Raw genomic sequence first — 21626 nt, 5'->3', positions numbered from 1 at the left:
CAGAAGAAGAGATTACCAGACCAGAAGAAGAAGAGATTACCAGACCAGAAGAGGAGATTACCAGACCAGAAGAAGAGATTACCAGACCAGAAGAAGAAGAGATTACCAGACCAGAAGAAGAGATTACCAGACCAGAAGAGGAGATTACCAGACCAGAAGAAGAGATTACCAGACCAGAAGAAGAAGAGATTACCAGACCAGAAGAAGAGAGTACCAGACCAGAAGAAGAAGAGATTACCAGACCAGAAGAAGAGATTACCAGACCAGAAGAAGAAGAGAGTACCAGACCAGAAGAAGAAGAGAATACCAGACCAGAAGAAGAAGAGATTACCAGACCAGAAGAAGAAGAGATTACCAGACCAGAAGAAGAGGAGAGAAAAGAAGATAAAGAATAGAGGAGAAGAGAATAGAATAGAAGAGCGATAGTCAGGTGTAGGAGGAGGAGAAGGAGGGATAGTCTGGTGTAGGAGGAGGAGAAGGAGGAGGAGAGGGCTGGGATTCCTCTCGCTCCTCTGGCTACACACGACAGGATGGAGGAAGACGAGGACGAGGTGCTTGTGTGTGTGTGTGTTATCCTTTACAACGGCTGTGTATTATCCTAGTCTTCAGTTATCAGTGGATGTAGCTACTGTAGCTACCTGAGCCGTGTTGACATCATGTGTGTATCCCAAACAGCACCCTGTTAAAAACCTGCAGAGTTTACAACTGATCCAGGATCTGTGCCGAATTACTACAAAGACTCACGCTGCGGAGTTTACAGCTGATCCAGGATCTGTGCCGTATTACTACAAAGACTCACACTGCAGCAACACAGCTGTTAGGTTGAATTGGCTAAATGTGACGACGTAGAGATTTAAACCAAAACTGAATAATAAGCCTATGCAAGAGGTGTCACTACAGTCCCTGGTTCGATTCCAGGCTGTAACACATCCGGCCGTGATTGGGAGTCCCATAGTTTGTCGCACAATTGGCCCAGCGTCGTCCGTGTTTGGCCGGGGTAGGCCGTCATTGTAATTAAGAATTTGTTTAAAAAAATTATATTTTAAATTTGGTTAATTTCAAGTTTAATAGATGTAGTGACGTCTCTAGCACTGAGATGCAGCGCCTTAGACCGCTGCGCCACTCGGAAGCCCAGTATTGATGCTCTATCTAATTTCACGACCTGCTCTGTGTTCCTTCTGAACATTGATCCGAATGCTTTGGTTCTTATGTTTATAACTGAACTCAGATCTGTGTTTCCTGTTGTCTCATTGGTCTGTCTGAATGCCTGATGTGTTAGAAATACTGTTCTCAAATTAGCCATCTCCCCTGTGTTGCTAATGAACATATTAGCTGTTGAATCTAAACTGACCAGAGAATGTTTCCTTTGCTCTTTAGCGGGCTGAATCGCTCACCTGGTATGTTTACAACTGATTTCTCCGTGTGGTTTGAGTGTTGGTACTTATTTAAAACCCTACACTGTTCTATTTTGGACTGTTTATGTTGTATGTCGGACATATTTTAAGACGTACCGTTGCTAGGTAACAGTCCGATACACGAGCTGAGATGAGAAGGACGTCTACATTGTTTCCTCTGGTTGAATGGGATAGACAACAGTCCACTGATTCAATATGACTTGTTGACATCCGGTGTAAGGGAAATCCTGGCGTGACCACTTCCTCTTTTTTGAATGGTCTTCAAGCGCAAAAAAACCCACTAAAACAATAACACAGTGAAATATCTTCATGATAAAATAGGTAGAAATGACCTGTGTTTGTTGTTGTAGAACGGGCTGAATGTCTTGGTTCTCGTGTTACCATCTAACTGACTCAGGTTGTCTCCCATATGAAACCCTATGGGCCCTGGTCAAAAGTAGTGCACTATAGAGGGAATAAGGTGACATTTTGGCATTAGTTCTTATGTTTATATCACTGACCTGAGACCTGTGTTTCTTGTCATAGAACGGTCTGAATGCCTTAGTTGTTATATTCATAAACTGACTCCAGGCCTGTCTCTGTCGCTGTTATAGAATGATCTGAATGTCTTAGTTATTATGTTTAAAAAGCTGACCTGAGACCTGTGTTTCTCTGTTCCAGAATGGTCTGAATGTCTTAGTTATTATGTTTAATAAGCTGACCTGAGACCTGTGTTTCTCTGTTCCAGAATGGTCTGAATGCGCTGCACCTGGCAGCTAAGGAGGGCCATGAGGACCTGGTGGAAGAACTACTGGAGAGAGGCTCCGCCGTCGACTCTGCTACTAAGGTACTGTAGCTACTGTAGCTAGCTACCATACATGTCAGGAAGTAAACCAAAATTCCAATTGAATAATTGAAAAAAAAATCAATTTTCAATGACTTCTCAATAACCTGAAGCTATTTATGATATTTATTTTTTATTTGTTGGGGATAAAAAAAAAGTTTAAATTGACCCCAACCAATGATCCCTCTAAGCTCCCTCAGGACCGCCATGCAGAATAAATATCAGCCTGCGCAGAGAAGCACGAGTATTGAATTTCAACTAACTTTTTTGAGTTTTCCCTGTTAGTTAACACTATCAACGTTTCCCTTTACTGTGGGAATTGTCATCGAATCAAGGCAATATTAGCCAATTTCTATGCAACGTCCCAGAAAGAAAAAAAACTATGGTATGCAAAACTAAACTATGCAAGAGATTTTGTTATAGGCCGAACACGGAGTAGGATTCTATTGCCGTCGACAGGTACAACTCATGTCCATACTCTACACAGACCGGTGTGCTATAACCAATCAGAGCTGCAGTAGGCCTATATGCAAATAGACCATTGCCATATATGGATCTGTGCCATTCACTTTGAACTGGACTGTGTTTACAGCATGAGCTGTCATGAGTAGATGTGCTTGTTTTGAAATCAAAGTGAGAGCTGTATGTAGCCACGTGTGCACATTTGTTCATATCCTTTGCTAGTTAGTGAGTTATTAGCGCAGTTATAGATCATTTGTAGTCAGCAATAGGGGAAGTGATTGCTTCCTACAAGAGCACAAAACGTGTACATTTCTAGACATCTTTGATAAGCGAGTCAGGTAAAGAGCTTTTTTTTTGTCTTAAAGGGGCAGTGTTGTATTTTGAGACAGGCTTGAATAAGCTAAGTAGCCAATAGGCAGAGGGTAGCATAATTTGTCTGATTCTTTGTAATAATGGTATGGGGATAATGATTCATTTTATTTTGTAAAGTGGTTTCTTGCATCAAACAACACCAACGGCATTTTCAGTCACCTCCTTGTCTGAAGGACAAGTGGATAAACAGGTTAATGCCAAGCCATGCATGTTTTTTTTCAAAAGTCTCATGGAATGTAGGCCTACATTGAACACCAAACATTGGCTGCTACTGTAGTCCGAATGATAGAACAGCTGTTTCCATGTTAAAATGTTCTGGGATGCATTTTCTCCATTGTTTTTGATGGTAGGCCACTCTGGTTGTGATCACATAGCCACAGTAGTCTACTTGGCCACTGTTATAACTGTAACTTAAAGCGGGTACAGCTTCAGTTACAGCCTCAGTTACAGACTCAGTTACAGCCTCAGTTACAGCCTCAGTTACAGCCTCAGTTACAGCCTCAGTTACAGCCTCAGTTACAGACTCAGTTACAGCCTCAGTTACAGCCTCAGTTACAGCCTCAGTTACAGCCTCAGTGTCCACAGTAAAAGTGCGCCGGATGTTGCATGGAATTTTCACAACGTTCAAGTTTGCACTCAGCAGACCTGAAATTTGCTCAGTGCTTGACCCCAACCTTTATACATTTAGTTTGAATTGACCCCGACCTTTATACATTTAGTAGTATTGATCCCAACCTTTATACATTTAGTAGTATTGACCCCAACCTTTATACATTTAGTAGTATTGACCCCAACCTTTATACATTTCGTTTGAATTGACCCCAACCTTTATACATTTAGTAGTATTGATCCCAACCTTTATACATTTAGTAGTATTGACCCCAACCTTTATACATTTAGTAGTATTGACCCCAACCTTTATACATTTCGTTTGAATTGACCCCAACCTTTATACATTTAGTAGTATTGACCCCAACCTTTATACATTTAGTAGTATTGATCCCAACCTTTATACATTTAGTAGTATTGACCCCAACCTTTATACATTTAGTAGTATTGACCCCAACCTTTATACATTTAGTAGTATTGACCCCAACCTTTATACATTTAGTAGTATTGTACTTACTGTAGTTAGTAGTTAATTAGCCTGGTCCCAGATCTGTTAAGACAGAAATTCAGCTGTTGATGCTGCTGCTAAAGGTTCTGAGACCTTTAGATTATACTGGGGGGGGGTGGGGGGGTGGATAGAGACAGGTGGGGGGTGGGAGAGGAAGAGAGAGAGGTGGATAAAGAGGGGGGAGAGGAAGAGAGAGGTTTATAGAGAGGGGGGAGAGAGAGATGTGGGGGGGGAGAGAGGGGGGAGAGAGAGAGAGAGGTGGGGGGGAGAGAGAGAGGTGGATAGAGAGAGGTGGGAGAGGAAGAGAGAGAGGTGGATAGAGAGAGGGGGGAAAGAGAGGTGGGGAGCGAGCGAGGAATTTGAAAACAATTCAAACATTGATAAACTCCTATATGCTGTTTGTTAGACAATAATACCGCAGTGAGCAGTCACAGCAGCAAGATGTGTCCCGTTGCCATGAGAAAAGGGCAACCAGTGGAACACAAACAACATTCTAAATACAACCTGTATTTATCTGTTTGTCTTCCCTTTCATATTTCAACTACTTGCACATTGTTACAACACTGTACGTAAACAATAATATAACATTTGAAATGTCTCTATTATTTGAAAACTTTTGTGAGTGTAATTTTTACTGATGTTTCCCTTGTTTATTTCACTTTTGTTTATTGTCTATTCCAATTGCTTTGGCAATGTAAACATATGTTTCCCATGCCAATAAAGTCCTTTGCATTGAATTGAAACGGGGTTGGAGAGAGATAGAGAACGGTGGAGCGAAGCCATTTATACTCTCTAGTACTAAGAAGAGGGAGGTAGGGAGGGAGAGAGAGGATGAAAGCAGAGTATCAGTGTCTCTAAAGTCTAAATCACTGCTAGGAATCCCACTCCTTCTGGGTGTCGAGAGACAGAGAGAGAGAGATAGAGATAGAGAGAGAGAGAGAGACAGAGAGTTAGGGAGAGAGAGAAACAGAGAGTTAGAGAGAGAGAGAGAGAGAGAGAGGTACAGTATATCAGTGTGAGACCAGAATACCAGCCCCCCTGGCAGGGTGTGTGTTACCTGATCCAGTGGGGTTCTCAGGTGATGGGGCACGCTCTTTAGCCGCCAACTACCATAAACAACCTCCAGGGAATCTCACCCTCCTTACCCCCTCGCCCCCTCGTCTCTCACCCCCCCTCACTCCTTACCCTTCACTCAATTTGATCCCCACTGGGGCCATCTGAATGGAAATGTGTGTGCACACTACTGTAAGTCACTTTGGATACAAAACGTCTGCTAAATGGTATATAGGCGTATTATTATTATTTAATTAATCCACGCCTCTGATTCGCACATCTTTCACACCTCAATAGGTTAGCAGCCAGATCTTTACTGACACTTCTAGTGATCTGACATGTTTTTAAGGAGTTATCTGACATGTTACTGAGGAGTTATTTGACATGTTATTGAGGAGTTATCTGACATGTCATTGAGGAGTTATCTGACATGTTATTTGCCGTGTTATTGAGGAGTATTCTGACATGTTATTGAGGAGTTATCTGACATGTTATTGAGGAGTTATCTGACATGTTATTGAGGAGTTATCTGACATGTTATTGAGGAATTATCTGACATGTTATTGAGGAGTTATCTGACATGTTATTGAGGGGTTATCTGAAATGTTATTTGACATGTTATTGCGGAGTTATCTGACATGTCATTGAGAAGTCATCTGACATGTTATTGAGGAGTTATCTGAAATGTTATTTGACATGTTATTGAGGAGTTAACTGACATGTTATTGAGGAGTTATCTGACATGTTATATATGAGTTATCTGACATGTTATTGCGGAGTTATCTGACATGTTATTGAGGAGTTATCTGACATGTTATTGAGGACTTATCTGACATGTTATTGAGGAGTCATCTGAAATGTTATTGAGGAGTTATCTGAAATTTTATTTGACATGTTATTGAGGAATTATCTGACAAGATATCTGACATGTTATTGAGGAGTTATCTGACATGTTATTGAGGTGTTATCTGACATGTTATTGAGGAGTTATCTGGCATGTTATTGAGGAGTTATCTGAGGAGACAACATAGTGCCACCAAGATGTTAACCTAGAGTTGATAGACAGCTGGGCTGCAGCCTGACCTTTAAACAGGTGACTGGTAAAGGTGTTAGCATAGAGGCTACGCTGTTACCACCTACTGCCACACACACACACTGCCACACACACACACAAACAAACAAATAAACAAACACACACACACACACACACACACACACACACACACACACACACACACACACACACACACACACACACACACACACACACACACACACACACCTACTGCTACATGCACATGCACACACACATAAACACACACACACACACACTGAACCATCCTATCCTAATGCTCCTCTCCCTGCAGAAAGGGAACACAGCCCTCCACATCGCCTCGCTGGCCGGACAGAAGGAAGTAGCTAGACTGCTGCTGAAGAGAGGAGCCGACATCAACGCCCAATCACAGGTCAGACAGATAGACTTCATGATGCTCATATAGGCTGTGACCCCAGTACCATGTGGGATAGTGGCATAGACACTGTATAATACTATCAGTCTCCACTGTATAATACTATCAGTCTCCACTGTATAATACTACCAGTCTCCACTGTATACTACTACCAGTCTCCACTGTATAATACTACCAGTCTCCACTGTATAATACTACCAGTCTCCACTGTATAATACTACCAGTCTCCACTGTATAATACTACCAGTCTCCACTGTATAATACTACCAGTCTCCACTGTATAATACTACCAGTCTCCACTGTATAATACTACCAGTCTCCACTGTATAATACCACCAGTCTCCACTGTATAATACTGCCAGTCTCCACTGTATACTACTACCAGTCTCCACTGTATAATACTACCAGTCTCCACTATATAATACCACCAGTCTCCACTATATAATACTACCAGTCTCCACTGTATAATACTACCAGTCTCCATTTGCACATTAAAGTGTATCTTTGGACACTGACTATAATTCTCTTTGGATCAATGACCTGCTAATGGAACAGGTAACATACCTTCTCAGTAACCGTGTGTGTGTGTGTGTGTGTGTGTGTGTGTGTGTGTGTGTGTGTGTGTGTGTGTGTGTGTGTCGGTTTGAATGTGTGTGTGTGTGTGTGTGTGTGTGTGTGTGTGTGTGTCGGTTTGAATGTGTGTGTGTGTGTGTGTGTGTCCTCCAGAATGGCTTCACTCCTCTCTACATGGCAGCCCAGGAGAATCACCTGGAGGTGGTCAGATACCTGCTGGAGAATGGAGGGAACCAGAGCACTGCTACTGAGGTAGGTGTGTGTGTGTGTGTGTGTGTGTGTGTAGGTGTGTGTGTGTGTAGGTGTGTGTAGGTAGGTGTTTGTCTCAAGATTTGTGAATTTGGATATCTTTCCCCCTCTCCTCCCCTCTCTCCCCTCTCCCCCTCCTCTCTCCCCCCTCTCCCCCTCTCTCCCCTCTCTCTCCTCCTCTCCTCCTCCTGTAGGATGGGTTCACCCCCTGGCCATAGCCTTGCAGCAGTGTCATAACCAGGTGGTCTCTCTCCTCCTGGAGCATGACACCAAGGGCAAGGTAATAATAGTATTATTTAACCTTTAACCTTTATTTAACCAGGCAAGTCAGTTCAAAACAAATTCTTATTTACAATGACGGCCTACCCCTGCCAAACCCGGACGACGCTGGGCCAATTGTGCTCCGCTCTATGGGACTCCCAATCACGGCCGATTGTGATACTGCCTGGAATTGAACCAGGGTCTGTAGTGACGCTTCTAGCACTGAGATGAGGTACCTTAGACCCCTGCGCCACTCGGGAGCACCACATATTACAATGTATTGTACCATGTACCTCTCTCCAACAGGCCCTCAGCCGTTCCATGTCTTTGATCTATTCCACAGCTGGCACACCTGATTCACCTAGTTGACTAGGTGACTAGGTGAATCTGGTGAGGTAGTTCAGGTCTACGACAACATGGTGAACCGTCTCGGGGTCACCGAGGAGGAGGGTTGAGAGGCACTATCCACAATGGAAATGAGTCATTGACTTTTATTGTGTCATCCTATACAAGTTGTTGAAATGTCTGGACTGTCTGTTGATGTCTTTTAATGATCCAATCAAATGTGTCCATCCAGGTGCGGCTGCCTGCCCTGCACATCGCTGCCCGGAAGGATGACACCAAGGCAGCTGCCCTGCTGCTACAGAATGACCACAACGCTGATGTTCAGAGCAAGGTACCCCGAAGAGGGAGGAGAGGAGAGGAGAGGAGAGGAGAGGAGAGGAGAGGAGAGGAGGGGAGGGAGGGAGGGAGGGAGGGAGGGGGAGAGGGGAGGAAGAGGAAGATTACATTTCTGATGGACAGAACAAGGTGAGAGGTGTTGGGAGGGGAAGCTGGGGAGGGGAGGAGGAGAGAGGAGGAGGAGAGAGGAGGGGGGAGGATGGGGGTAGAGGGGGTGGAGGGAGGATGGGGGATAGAGGGGGTGGAGGATAAAAGAGGGTTGGTGACAGACTTGCATGTACTGTTTCTCTGTTTCAATACTGTGTCTTTAAAAGTGATTCTGGAGACGTATCTGTCATGTGACCTGTATGCAGACATGACAGCATCCTGTGTGGGGGTTTTGGTGTGAGGTCATCTTGTCTTATAATGCCGTTGCCTGCCCTGTTCCCTGTGTAACAACCAAACTACCTCCTCCTTTTCCTCCTCCTCCTCCTCTCCTCTCCTCTCCTCTCCTCTCCTCTCCTCTCCTCTCCTCTCCTCTCCTCTCCTCTCCTCTCCTCTCCTCTCCTCTCCTCTCCTCTCCTCTCCTCTCCTCTCCTCTCCTCTCCTCTCCTCTCCTCTCTCTGCGGCATTATCAGATGATGGTTAACAGAACTGCAGAGGTATACATGTTGATTCTACCCATTCCCTCCCCTCCTCTCCTCCCCTCTTCCTTCTTCACCTTCATCTAGCTCTGCTCTGTAGTTCCTATGTTGACATCAGACCTGTGTTAAATACTGCATGATGGACTCTGACATGCTCTTCACTACATCTAGCATCTAGTGTCTGTCTGTCTGTCTGTCTGTCTGTCTGTCTGTCTGTCTGTCTGTCTGTCTGTCTGTCTGTCTGTCTGTCTGTCTGTCTGTCTGTCTGTCTGTCTGTCTGTCTGTCTGTCTGTCTGTCTGTCTGTCTGTCTGTCTGTCTGTCTGTCTGTCTGTCTGTCTGTCTGTCTGTCTGTCTGTGCCTGCGTCTGTCTGTCTTTGCCTGCCTGTCTGTCTGTCTATCTGCCTATGTGTCTGTTGTCTGTCTGTCTGTCTCTGCCTGCCTGTCTGTGTCTGTCTGTCTGTCTGCCTGTTGGATACGAGTGTTTGACTCTACCAGTAAATAGACTTGTTGTAACAGCCTCCTGGTCCTGAGCATGTCTGAATGTTTCAACTTTTTTTTTTAAAACATTGTTTTACACCTTTAAAAGTGGGTTTCTTCGGTGTTGAAGTCTTTGTTTCCAAGAAAATAACATTTTCCCCCCTGAAACAGAGAGCCTTTGTTGTAGTTGTATCTGTGCTTTGTGTATGTTACTGTGTTTTTAACGTCAGGAACTAACACATAATAACATCACCTAGTTGATGAAACACAGCATGTGAACTCACCCACTAAATCTTACAGGGCACCATCACCTTTCTGCAATACCTGTGTAGTTTGTCATAGGATGCCTCTCAAATGGCACCCTATTACCTATATAGTGCACTGTGGGCCCTGGTTAAAAGTAGTGCACTATAATAGGGAATAGGGTGCCATTTGGTCACATAGTCTGCCTTGCAGTATGGTTGGATATATTCTAATATCATGATAATATTTATATATATTATATTAGTATGGTTGGTTATATTATAATATCATGATAATATTTATATATATTGTATTAGTATGGTTGGTTATATTATAATATTATGATAATATTTATATATATATTGTATTAGTATGGTAGGTTATATTATGATAATATTTATATATATTATATTAGTATGGTTGGTTATATTATAATATTATGATAATATTTATATATATTATATTAGTATGGTTGGTTATATTATGATAATATTTATATATATTATATTAGTATGGTTGGTTATATTATAATATTATGATAATATTTATATATATTATATTAGTATGGTTGGTTATATTATAATATCATGATAATATTTATATATATTGTATTAGTATGGTTGGTTATATTGTAATATCATGATAATATTTATATATATTGTATTAGTATGGTTGGTTATATTATAATATCATGATAATATTTATATATATTGTATTAGTATGGTTGGTTATATTATGATAATATTTATATATATTGTATTAGTATGGTTGGTTATATTATAATATTATGATAATAATTATATATATTATATTAGTATGGTTGGTTATATTATAATATTATGATAATATTTATATATATTGTATTAGTATGGTAGGTTAACTATGTTTCTTAATCGCCCCATGTCTCCCAGAATGGGAAGGTAAGAGGATAATATCTACCACTAACTCTGTCATATAGCTGCTTTTATATCAATCTGTTTTTATATATATTTCCATATATAATTGTCTGTATGTCCCGTCTGTCTAACAGAGCTCTGTAGTGGCTAGTCGCTTACTGTGCTGTTCTTTATTCTTTATTTTACTTCTTTATTGTCACATTCTCTGTTATTTTGTTCTATTTTTTTCTATGTAGGTTTAATGTAGTGTTATAGGATTAATGTAGTGTTATAGGTTTAATGTAGTGTTATAGGCTTAATGTAGTGTTATAGGTTTAATGTAGTGTTATAGGCTTAATGTAGTGTTATAGGTTTAATGTAGTGTTATAGGATTAATGTAGTGTTATAGGTTTAATGTAGTGTTATAGGCTTAATGTAGTGTTATAGGTTTAATGTAGTGTTATAGGTTTAATGTAGTGTTATAGGATTAATGTAGTGTTATAGGTTTAATGTAGTGTTATAGGCTTAATGTAGTGTTATAGGCTTCAATGTAGTGTTATAGGTTTAATGTAGTGTTATAGGTTTAATGTAGTGTTATAGGTTTAATGTAGTGTTATAGGCTTAATGTAGTGTTATAGACTTCATGTAGTGTTATAGGTTTAATGTAGTGTTATAGCCTTAATGTAGTGTTATAGGATTAATGTAGTGTTATAGACTTAATGTAGTGTTATAGTTTAATGTAGTGTTATAGCCTTAATGTAGTGTTATAGGTTTAATGTAGTGTTATAGACTTAATGTAGTCTAATAGGCTTAATGTAGTGTTATAAACTTCATGTAATGTTATAAACTTCATGTAGTGTTATAGGTTTAATGTAGTGTTATAAACTTCATGTAGTGTTATAGGCTTAATGTAGTGTTATAGGCTTAATGTAGTGTTATAGGCTTAATGTAGTGTTATAAACTTCATGTAGTGTTATAGGCTTAATGTAGTGTTATAGGCTTAATGTAGTGTTATAGGCTTAATGTAGTGTTATAGGCTTAATGTAGTGTTATAAACTTCATGTAGTGTTATAGGCTTAATGTAGTGTTATAGGTTTAATGTAGTGTTATAGGCTTAATGTAGTGTTATAGGCTTAATGTAGTGTTATAAACTTCATGTAGTGTTATAGGCTTAATGTAGTGTTATAGGCTTAATGTAGTGTTATAAGCTTAATGTAGTGTTATAGGCTTAATGTAGTGTTATAGGCTTAATGTAGTGTTATAGACTTAATGTAGTGTTATAGGCTTAATGTAGTGTTATAGGCTTAATGTAGTGTTATAGGCTTAATATAGTGTTATAGGTGTTACCATGTAGTGTTATAGGCTTAATGTAGTGTTATAGGCTTAATGTAGTGTTATAGGCTTAATGTAGTGTTATAGGCTTCATGTAGTGTTATAAACTTAATGTAGTGTTATAGGCTTAATGTAGTGTTATAAACTTCATGTAGTGTTATAGGCTTAATGTAGTGTTATAGGCTTAATGTAGTGTTATAGGCTTAATGTAGTGTTATAGGCTTAATGTAGTGTTATAAACTTCATGTAGTGTTATAGGCTTAATGTAGTGTTATAGGCTTAATGTAGTGTTATAGGCTTAATGTAGTGTTATAAACTTCATGTAGTGTTATAGGCTTAATGTAGTGTTATAGGCTTAATGTAGTGTTATAGGCTTAATGTAGTGTTATAGGCTTAATGTAGTGTTATAAACTTCATGTAGTGTTATAGGCTTAATGTAGTGTTATAGGCTTAGTGTTATAGGCTTAATGTAGTGTTATAAACTTAATGTAGTGTTATAGGCTTAATGTAGTGTTATAGGCTTAATGTAGTGTTATAGGCTTAATGTAGTGTTATAGGCTTAATGTAGTGTTATAAACTTCATGTAGTGTTATAGGCTTAATGTAGTGTTATAGGCTTAATGTAGTGTTATAGGCTTAATGTAGTGTTATAGGCTTAATGTAGTGTTATAGGCTTCATGTAGTGTTATAGGCTTAATGTAGTGTTATAGGCTTAATGTAGTGTTATAAGCTTAATGTAGTGTTATAGGCTTAATGTAGTGTTATAGGCTTAATGTAGTGTTATAAACTTCATGTAGTGTTATAGGCTTAATGTAGTGTTATAGGCTTAATGTAGTGTTATAGGCTTAATGTAGTGTTATAGACTTAATGTAGTGTTATAGGCTTAATGTAGTGTTATAGGCTTAATGTAGTGTTATAGGCTTAATGTAGTGTTATAGGCTTAATGTAGTGTTATAGGCTTAATGTAGTGTTATAAACTTAATGTAGTGTTATAGGCTTAATGTAGTGTTATAGGCTTAATGTAGTGTTATAAACTTCATGTAGTGTTATAGGCTTAATGTAGTGTTATAGGCTTAATGTAGTGTTATAGGCTTAATGTAGTGTTATAGGCTTAATGTAGTGTTATAAACTTCATGTAGTGTTATAGGCTTAATGTAGTGTTATAGGCTTAATGTAGTGTTATAAACTTCATGTAGTGTTATAGGCTTAATGTAGTGTTATAGGCTTAATGTAGTGTTATAGGCTTAATGTAGTGTTATAGGCTTAATGTAGTGTTATAAACTTCATGTAGTGTTATAGGCTTAATGTAGTGTTATAGGCTTAATGTAGTGTTATAGGCTTAATGTAGTGTTATAGGCTTAATGTAGTGTTATAAACTTCATGTAGTGTTATAGGCTTAATGTAGTGTTATAGGCTTAATGTAGTGTTATAGGCTTAATGTAGTGTTATAGGCTTAATGTAGTGTTATAGGCTTAATGTAGTGTTATAGGCTTAATGTAGTGTTATAAACTTCATGTAGTGTTATAGGCTTAATGTAGTGTTATAGGCTTAATGTAGTGTTATAGGCTTAATGTAGTGTTATAGACTTCATGTAGTGTTATAGGCTTAATGTAGTGTTATAGGCTTAATGTAGTGTTATAAACTTCATGTAGTGTTATAGACTTAATGTAGTGTTATAGGCTTAATGTAGTGTTATAAGCTTAATGTAGTGTTATAGGCTTAATGTAGTGTTATAGGCTTAATGTAGTGTTATAGGCGTAATGTAGTGTTATAGGCTTAATGTAGTGTTATAGGCTTAATGTAGTGTTATAGGCTTAATGTAGTGTTATAGGTTTAATGTAGTGTTATAGGCTTAATGTAGTGTTATAGGCTTAATGTAGTGTTATAGGCTTAATGTAGTGTTATAGGTTTAATGTAGTGTTATAGGCTTAATGTAGTGTTATAGGTTTAATGTAGTGTTATAAACTTCATGTAGTGTTATAGGCTTAATGTAGTGTTATAGGCTTAATGTAGTGTTATAGGCTTAATGTAGTGTTATAGGCTTAATGTAGTGTTATAAACTTCATGTATTGTTATAGGCTTAATGTAGTGTTATAGGCTTAATGTAGTGTTATAGGCTTAATGTAGTGGTATAGGCTTAATGTAGTGTTATAAACTTCATGTAGTGTTATAGGCTTAATGTAGTGTTATAGGTTTAATGTAGTGTTATAGGCTTAATGTAGTGTTATAGGCTTAATGTAGTGTTATAAACTTCATGTAGTGTTATAGGCTTAATGTAGTGTTATAGGCTTAATGTAGTGTTATAGGCTTAATGTAGTGTTATAGGCTTAATGTAGTGTTATAAACTTCATGTAGTGTTATAAGCTTAATGTAGTGTTATAGGCTTAATGTAGTGTTATAAACTTCATGTAGTGTTATAGGCTTAATGTAGTGTTATAGGCTTAATGTAGTGTTATAGGCTTAATGTAGTGTTATAGGCTTAATGTAGTGTTATAAACTTCATGTAGTGTTATAGGCTTAATGTAGTGTTATAGGCTTAATGTAGTGTTATAGGCTTAATGTAGTGTTATAGACTTCATGTAGTGTTATAGGCTTAATGTAGTGTTATAGGCTTAATGTAGTGTTATAAACTTCATGTAGTGTTATAGACTTAATGTAGTGTTATAGGCTTAATGTAGTGTTATAAGCTTAATGTAGTGTTATAGGCTTAATGTAGTGTTATAGGCTTAATGTAGTGTTATATGCTTAATGTAGTGTTATAGGCTTAATGTAGTGTTATAGGCTTAATGTAGTGTTATAGGCTTAATGTAGTGTTATAGGTAAATGTAGTGTTAGCATTATTTGTTTCTTTTTCAGTCGCAGATTGTGCAAATCGCGCCCAATGCACCCTATTCCCTATATGGTGCATTACTTTAGACCAGACCCTGATTCTATATAGTGCACACTTAGAGCCCTATGGCACCCTACTCCCTATATAGTGCATTACTTTAGGACAGAGCACTCCTATATAGTGCACTACTTTAGTTCTGAGCCCTATGGCACCCTACTCCCTAAGGGCCCACAGAGTGTAGTCTGTACTGTATCATGTACTGACCAGGGACCACAGAGTGTAGTCTGTACTGTATCATGTACTGACCAGGGGCCACATGTTGTAGTCTGTACTGTATCATGTACTGACCAGGGGCCACCAGGCGTAGTCTGTACTGTACTGATTCATTAGCTTTCTCTTTCCTCTCTTTTCTTGATTTTATTTCCTCATCGCTCTTTTTCTCCGGTAGTGGTGCATCATGGGAATGCTGCATGAACTAAGAGTCTGTCTTTCTTCTGTTGGATCTGCAGTTGAACTGAATCTCATGTGTCTTTCTATTCTCTCTTTCTTTTCGTTTCCCCATCCCTCTCTTGGTCCTCTCTCTCTCTCTCTCTCTATTTCACATTCTCCCTTCCCTCCTCCATCTACTCCTCCTCCCTCTTCTCTCTCTCTCCTCCCCCTAACAGAGTGGGTTTACCCCCCTGCACATCGCTGCTCACTATGGCAACGTGAATGTCTCCACCCTCCTGCTGAACCGAGGGGCCGCCATAGACTTCACAGCCAGGGTAGGACACTGTGAAGACCGGTCCTACTGTCATCACTTCTTATCCCCCCCTTCTTAATACGTCTTATTATATGACACTGTTTGTGTGTGTGTGTGTGTGTGTGTGTGTGTGTGTGTGTGTGTGTGTGTGTGTGTGTGTGTGTGTGTGTGTGTGTGTGTGTGTGTGTGTGTGTGTGTGTGTGTGTGTGTTTGTGTGTTTGTGTGTGTGTGTGTGTGTGTGTGTGTGTGTGTGTGTGTGTGTGTGTGTGTGTGTGTCTATAGAATGGGATAACTCCTCTCCATGTGGCCTCTAAGAGAGGGAACACCAACATGGTAGCTCTACTGCTGGATAGAGGAGCTCAGATAGATGCCAAGACCAGGGTGAGTACTACACACACACACAGAGAGAGAGAGACAGATGGATTGAAAACACTCCCCTCCAGCCAGGGCTGCACTAAAAGGGCAAATAATGGGATTGTGATTTTTTTTAACCAAATATTGTGATTTTATTTGCGTTTTAGATCAAAACACTTGGAAGAACTGTTGAAGTCATGGAGACAGAATGGAGAACTGTTGTAGTCATGGAGACAGAATGGAGAACTTTTGTAGTCATGGAGACAGAATTGAGAACTGTTGTAGTCATGGAGACAGAATGGAGAACTTTTGTAGTCATGGAGACAGAATGGAGAACTGCTGTAGTCATGGAGACAGAATGGAGAACTTTTGTAGTCATGGAGACAGAATGGAGAACTTTTGTAGTCATGGAGACAGAATGGAGAACTGTTGTAGTCATGGAGACAGAATGGAGAACTGCTGTAGTCATGGAGACAGAATGGAGAACTTTTGTAGTCATGGAGACAGAATGGAGAACTTTTGTAGTCATGGAGACAGAATGGAGAACTGCTGTAGTCATGGAGACAGAATGGAGAACTGTTGTAGTCATGGAAATAGAATGTCTGATTCTATGGTTGGTTGGTGTTAGGAATGACAAGTAATGAAAAGGCCAGATACACACAGGGTAGATGGTGGTGTAACAGGGTAGATGGTGGTGTAACAGGGTAGATGGTGGTGTGACAGGGTAGATGGTGGTGTAACAGGGTAGATGGTGGTGTAACAGGGTAGATGGTGGTGTAACAGGGTAAATGGTGTAACAGGGTAGATGGTGGTGTAACAGGGTAGATGGTGGTGTAACAGGGTAGATGGTGTAACAGGGTAGATGGTGGTGTGACAGGGTAGATGGTGGTGTAACAGGGTAGATGGTGGTGTAACAGGGTAGAAGGTGTAACAGGGTAGATGGTGGTGTGACAGGGTAGATGGTGTAACAGGGTAGATGGTGGTGTGACAGGGTAGATGGTGGTGTAACAGGGTAGATGGTGGTGTAACAGGGTAGATGGTGGTGTAACAGGGTAGATGGTGGTGTAACAGGGTAGATGGTGTAACAGGGTAGATGGTGGTGTAACAGGGTAGATGGTGGTGTAACAGGGTAGATGGTGGTGTAACAGGGTAGATGGTGGTGTAACAGGGTAGATGGTGGTGTAACAGGGTAGGTGGTGGTGTAACAGGGTAGATGGTGGTGTAACAGGGTAGATGGTGGTGTAACAGGGTAGATGGTGGTGTAACAGGGTAGATGGTGGTGTAACAGGGTAGATAGTGTAGCAGGGTAGATGGTGGTGTGACAGGGTAGATGGTGGTGTAACAGGGTAGATAGTGTAACAGGGTAGATGGTGGTGTAACAGGGTAGATGGTGGTGTAACAGGGTAGATGGTGGTGTAACAGGGTAGATGGTGGTGTAACAGGGTAGATGGTGGTGTGACAGGGTAGATGGTGGTGTAACAGGGTAGATAGTGTAACAGGGTAGATGGTGGTGTAACAGGGTAGATGGTGGTGTAACAGGGTAGATGGTGGTGTAACAGGGTAGATGGTGGTTTGACAGGGTAGATGGTGGTGTAACAGGGTAGATGGTGGTGTAACAGGGTAGATGGTGGTGTAACAGGGTAGATGGTGGTGTAACAGGGTAGATGGTGGTGTAACAGGGTAGATGGTGGTGTAACAGGGTAGATGGTGGTGTAACAGGGTAGATGGTGGTGTAACAGGGTAGATGGTGGTGTAACAGGGTAGATGGTGGTGTAACAGGGTAGATGGTGGTGTAACAGGGTAGATGGTGGTGTAACAGGGTAGATGGTGGTGTAACAGGGTAGCTGGTGGTGTAACAGGGTAGATGGTGGTGTAACAGGGTAGATGGTGGTGTAACAGGGTAGATGGTCAAAGTTTCCCAGGAGACATTTATTACATTTGAAAGTCTCTCTCTCTCTCTCTGTCTCTCTCTCTCTCTCTCTCTGTCTCTCTCTCTGTCTCTCTCTGTCTCTCTCTCTGTCTCTCTCTGTCTCTCTCTCTGTCTCTCTCTGTCTCTCTCTCTGTCTCTCTCTGTCTCTCTCTCTCTGTCTCTCTCTCTCTCTACCTACTAGTGTATTACATGTTTCATCCCTCTGGCTCCATTTGCTGTTGGACATTTTCTTGTCTGCAATAAGGATACTTATGCACGTGTGTGTGTGGTGTGTGTGTGGTCGGGTGTGTGTGTGTGTGTGTGTGTGTGTGTGTGTGTGTGTGTGTGTGTGTGTGTGTGTGTGTGTGTGTGTGTGTGTGTGTGTGTGTGTGTGTCTCTCAGGACGGCCTCACTCCTCTACACTGTGCAGCGCGGAGTGGACATGACCCCGCCATAGAACTACTGCTGGAGAGAGGAGCACCCATACTGGCTAGGACCAAGGTACACACGCAAAATACACACTCACACACACACACACACATACATACAATATATACAAACAAACGCACACAGGAAATACACACCACACATACTCACACACATACATAGAGTTTATATGGTATACACACATTTTGGTGAGATTCTTTTGCCGTGTTTTGTCATGTGTTATGACACTTTACGATGTGATTATGACACTTATGGAGTCAGGAAGAACTCTTCTGTCACGGTTGTCGAAAGGAGGAGCGGACCAAGGTGCAGCGTGTGTGTCGTTCCACATTTTATTTTCACTGTGAAACTTTGCAATACATACATAAAATAAACCGAACTAACAAAAAAACAACAAACTGTGACGCAGAGTAGAAACATACACTAACTCAGAAATAATCTCCCACAAACCCAGGCGGAAAAAAACCCTACTTAAGTAGGATCTCCAATTAGAGACAACGAGGACCAGCTGCCTCTAATTGGAGATCATCCCAAACAAAACCCCAACATAGAAATACAAAACTAGAACCTGACAACATAGAAATAGAAAACATAGAATAGAACAAAGAACTACAAATCTCGAATGCCCACCCAAATCACACCCTGACCTAACCAAAATAGAGAAACAAAACGTCTCTCTCAGGTCAGGGCGTGACATCGTCAAGTAAACTGTCACAGAAATCTAACAAAATGATCGTCTCTCCCTCTCCCCCTCTCGCTCCCCTCCCTCTCTCCATCCTTCCTTCTCTCTCTCTCCCTCTCTCTCCCTCTCTCCACCCTCTCTCTCCCTCTCCCCTTCCTTCCTTCCCTCCCTCCCTCCCTCCCTCCCTCCCTCCCTCCCTCCCTCCCTCCTCCCTCTCACCTTCCTTCCTTCTCTCTCTCCCTCTCTCCACCCTCCCTCCCTCTCACTCTCTCCCCCTTCCCTCCCTCTCTCCCTCCTTCTCTCTCTCTCTCCCTCTCTCGCTCCCTCCCTCCCTCTCTCTCCCTCTCCCTCGCCACTTCCCTCCCTCTGTCCCTCCTTCCCTCTCTCTCTCTCCTTCTCTCCACCCTACCTCTCTCTTCCCCCTACCTCTCTCACCCCCTCTCTCCCCTCCCTCTCTCTCACTCTCTCCACCCTCCCTCCTCCCTCCCTCCCTCCCTCCCTCCCTCCCTCCCTCCCTCCCTCCCTCCCTCCCTCCCTCCCTCCCTCCCTCCCTCCCTCCCTCCCTCCCTCCCTCCCTCCCTCCCTCCCTTTCTCTCCCCCTCCCTCTCTCACCCCCTCTCTCCCCTCCCTCTCCCCTCCCTCTCCCCTCCCTCTCTCCCCCCCTCCCTCTCTCCCTCTCCCTCCCCCCTCTCCCCCTCTCTCCCCTCCCCCTATAGAACGGTCTCTCCCCCCTCCACATGTCGGCCCAGGGAGACCATGTGGAGTGTGTCAAACACCTGCTGCAGCACAAGGCGCCTGTTGATGATGTCACCCTGGACTACCTGACGGCGCTGCATGTCGCCGCCCACTGTGGTCACTACAGAGTCACCAAGCTGCTGCTGGACAAGAGGGCTAACCCCAACGTTAGGGCTCTGGTACGGATTTAATACACACACACACACTGGTACAGACCATCTACCCTGTCACAATACACACACACACTGGTACAGAGCTAATACACACACACACACTGGTACAAACCTAATACACACACACACTGGTACAGAGCTAATACACACACACACTGGTACAGACCTAATACACACACACACTGGTACAAACCTAATACACACACACACTGGTACAGACCTAATACACACACACACTGGTACAGACCTAATACACACACACACACACACTGGTACACACACTGGTACAGACCTAATACACACACACACTGGTACAGACCTAATACACACACACACACACACACACTGGTACAGACCTAATACACACACACACACACACACACACACACACACACACACTGGTACAGACCTAATACACACACACACACACACACTGGTACAGACCTAATACACACACACACACACACACACACACACACACTGGTACAGACCTAATAACACACACACACACACACACACACACACACACACACACACACACACACACACACACACACTGGTACAGACCTAATACACACACACACAAACTGGTACAGATATAATGCACACTGATACACACACACACTCACACACACACACACACACACACACACACACACACACACACACACACACACACACACACACACACACACACACACACACACTGGTACAGACCTAATACACACACACACAAACTGGTACAAATATAATGCACACTGATACACACACACACTCACACACACACACACACACACACACACACACACACACACACACACACACACACACACACACACACACACACACACACACACACACACACACACACACACACACACACACACACAGAGAGAGAAACACACTGGTACAGACGTAATACAACAGTTAAGTTGTTTGAATGTTTTCCCCAACGTTGCTGTGTGTGTTTCTGTGTGTTCAGAATGGGTTCACTCCGCTGCACATCGCCTGTAAGAAGAACAGGGTGAAGGTGATGGAGCTGCTGGTGAAATACGGAGCCTCTATCCAGGCCATCACAGAGTCTGGTCTGACCCCCATCCATGTGTCAGCCTTTATGGGTCATCTCAACATGGTGCTGCTGCTGCTGCAGAACGGAGCCTCGCCTGACGTCTGCAACATCGTCAGTACCGATACAATCAAATCAAATGTTATCGGTCACGTACACCTGTTTAGCAGATGTTATTACGGGTGTAGTGAAATGCTTGTGTTCCCAGCTCCAACAGTACAGTAGTATCTAACTAAATGCTTGTGTTTCTAGCTCCAACAGTACAGTAGTATCTAACTAAATGCTAGTGTTTCTAGCTCCAACAGTAATATCTAACTAAATGCTTGTGTTTCTAGCTCCAACAGTACAGTAATATCTAACTAAATGCTTGTGTTCCTAGCTCCAACAGTAATATCTAACTAAATGCTTGTGTTCCTAGCTCCAACAGTACAGTAGTATCTAACTAAATGCTTGTGTTCCCAGCTCCAACAGTAATATCTAACTAAATGCTTGTGTTCCTAGCTCCAACAGTACAGTAGTATCTAACTAAATGCTTGTGTTCCTAGCTCCAACAGTGCAGTAATATCTAACTAAATGCTTGTGTTCCTAGCTCCAACAGTACAGTAGTATCTAACTAAATGCTTGTGTTCCTAGCTCCAACAGTACAGTAGTATCTAGCTAAAT

At 41.7% G+C, this 21626-nt stretch overlaps 1 protein-coding gene across 1 annotated transcript in view; it reads left to right on the top strand.

Annotated features, from left to right (window-relative positions):
- The window catches only part of LOC106592866 (ankyrin-2), a 159241-nt gene that overhangs the window by 52773 nt on the left and 84842 nt on the right, over positions 1 to 21626 (top strand). The window contains 10 exon segments of the mRNA XM_045723110.1: positions 2143 to 2241; positions 6610 to 6708; positions 7438 to 7540; positions 7728 to 7813; positions 8372 to 8470; positions 15521 to 15619; positions 15880 to 15978; positions 18263 to 18361; positions 19706 to 19903; positions 20880 to 21077. Of these exon segments, the coding sequence (XP_045579066.1) occupies positions 2143 to 2241; positions 6610 to 6708; positions 7438 to 7540; positions 7728 to 7813; positions 8372 to 8470; positions 15521 to 15619; positions 15880 to 15978; positions 18263 to 18361; positions 19706 to 19903; positions 20880 to 21077 (1179 nt within the window).

Source organism: Salmo salar, chromosome ssa08, assembly GCF_905237065.1.
Source record: "Salmo salar chromosome ssa08, Ssal_v3.1, whole genome shotgun sequence".
NCBI classification, from domain to species: Eukaryota; Metazoa; Chordata; class Actinopteri; order Salmoniformes; family Salmonidae; genus Salmo; species Salmo salar.
This window is presented reverse-complemented; position numbering and strand designations above follow the sequence as displayed.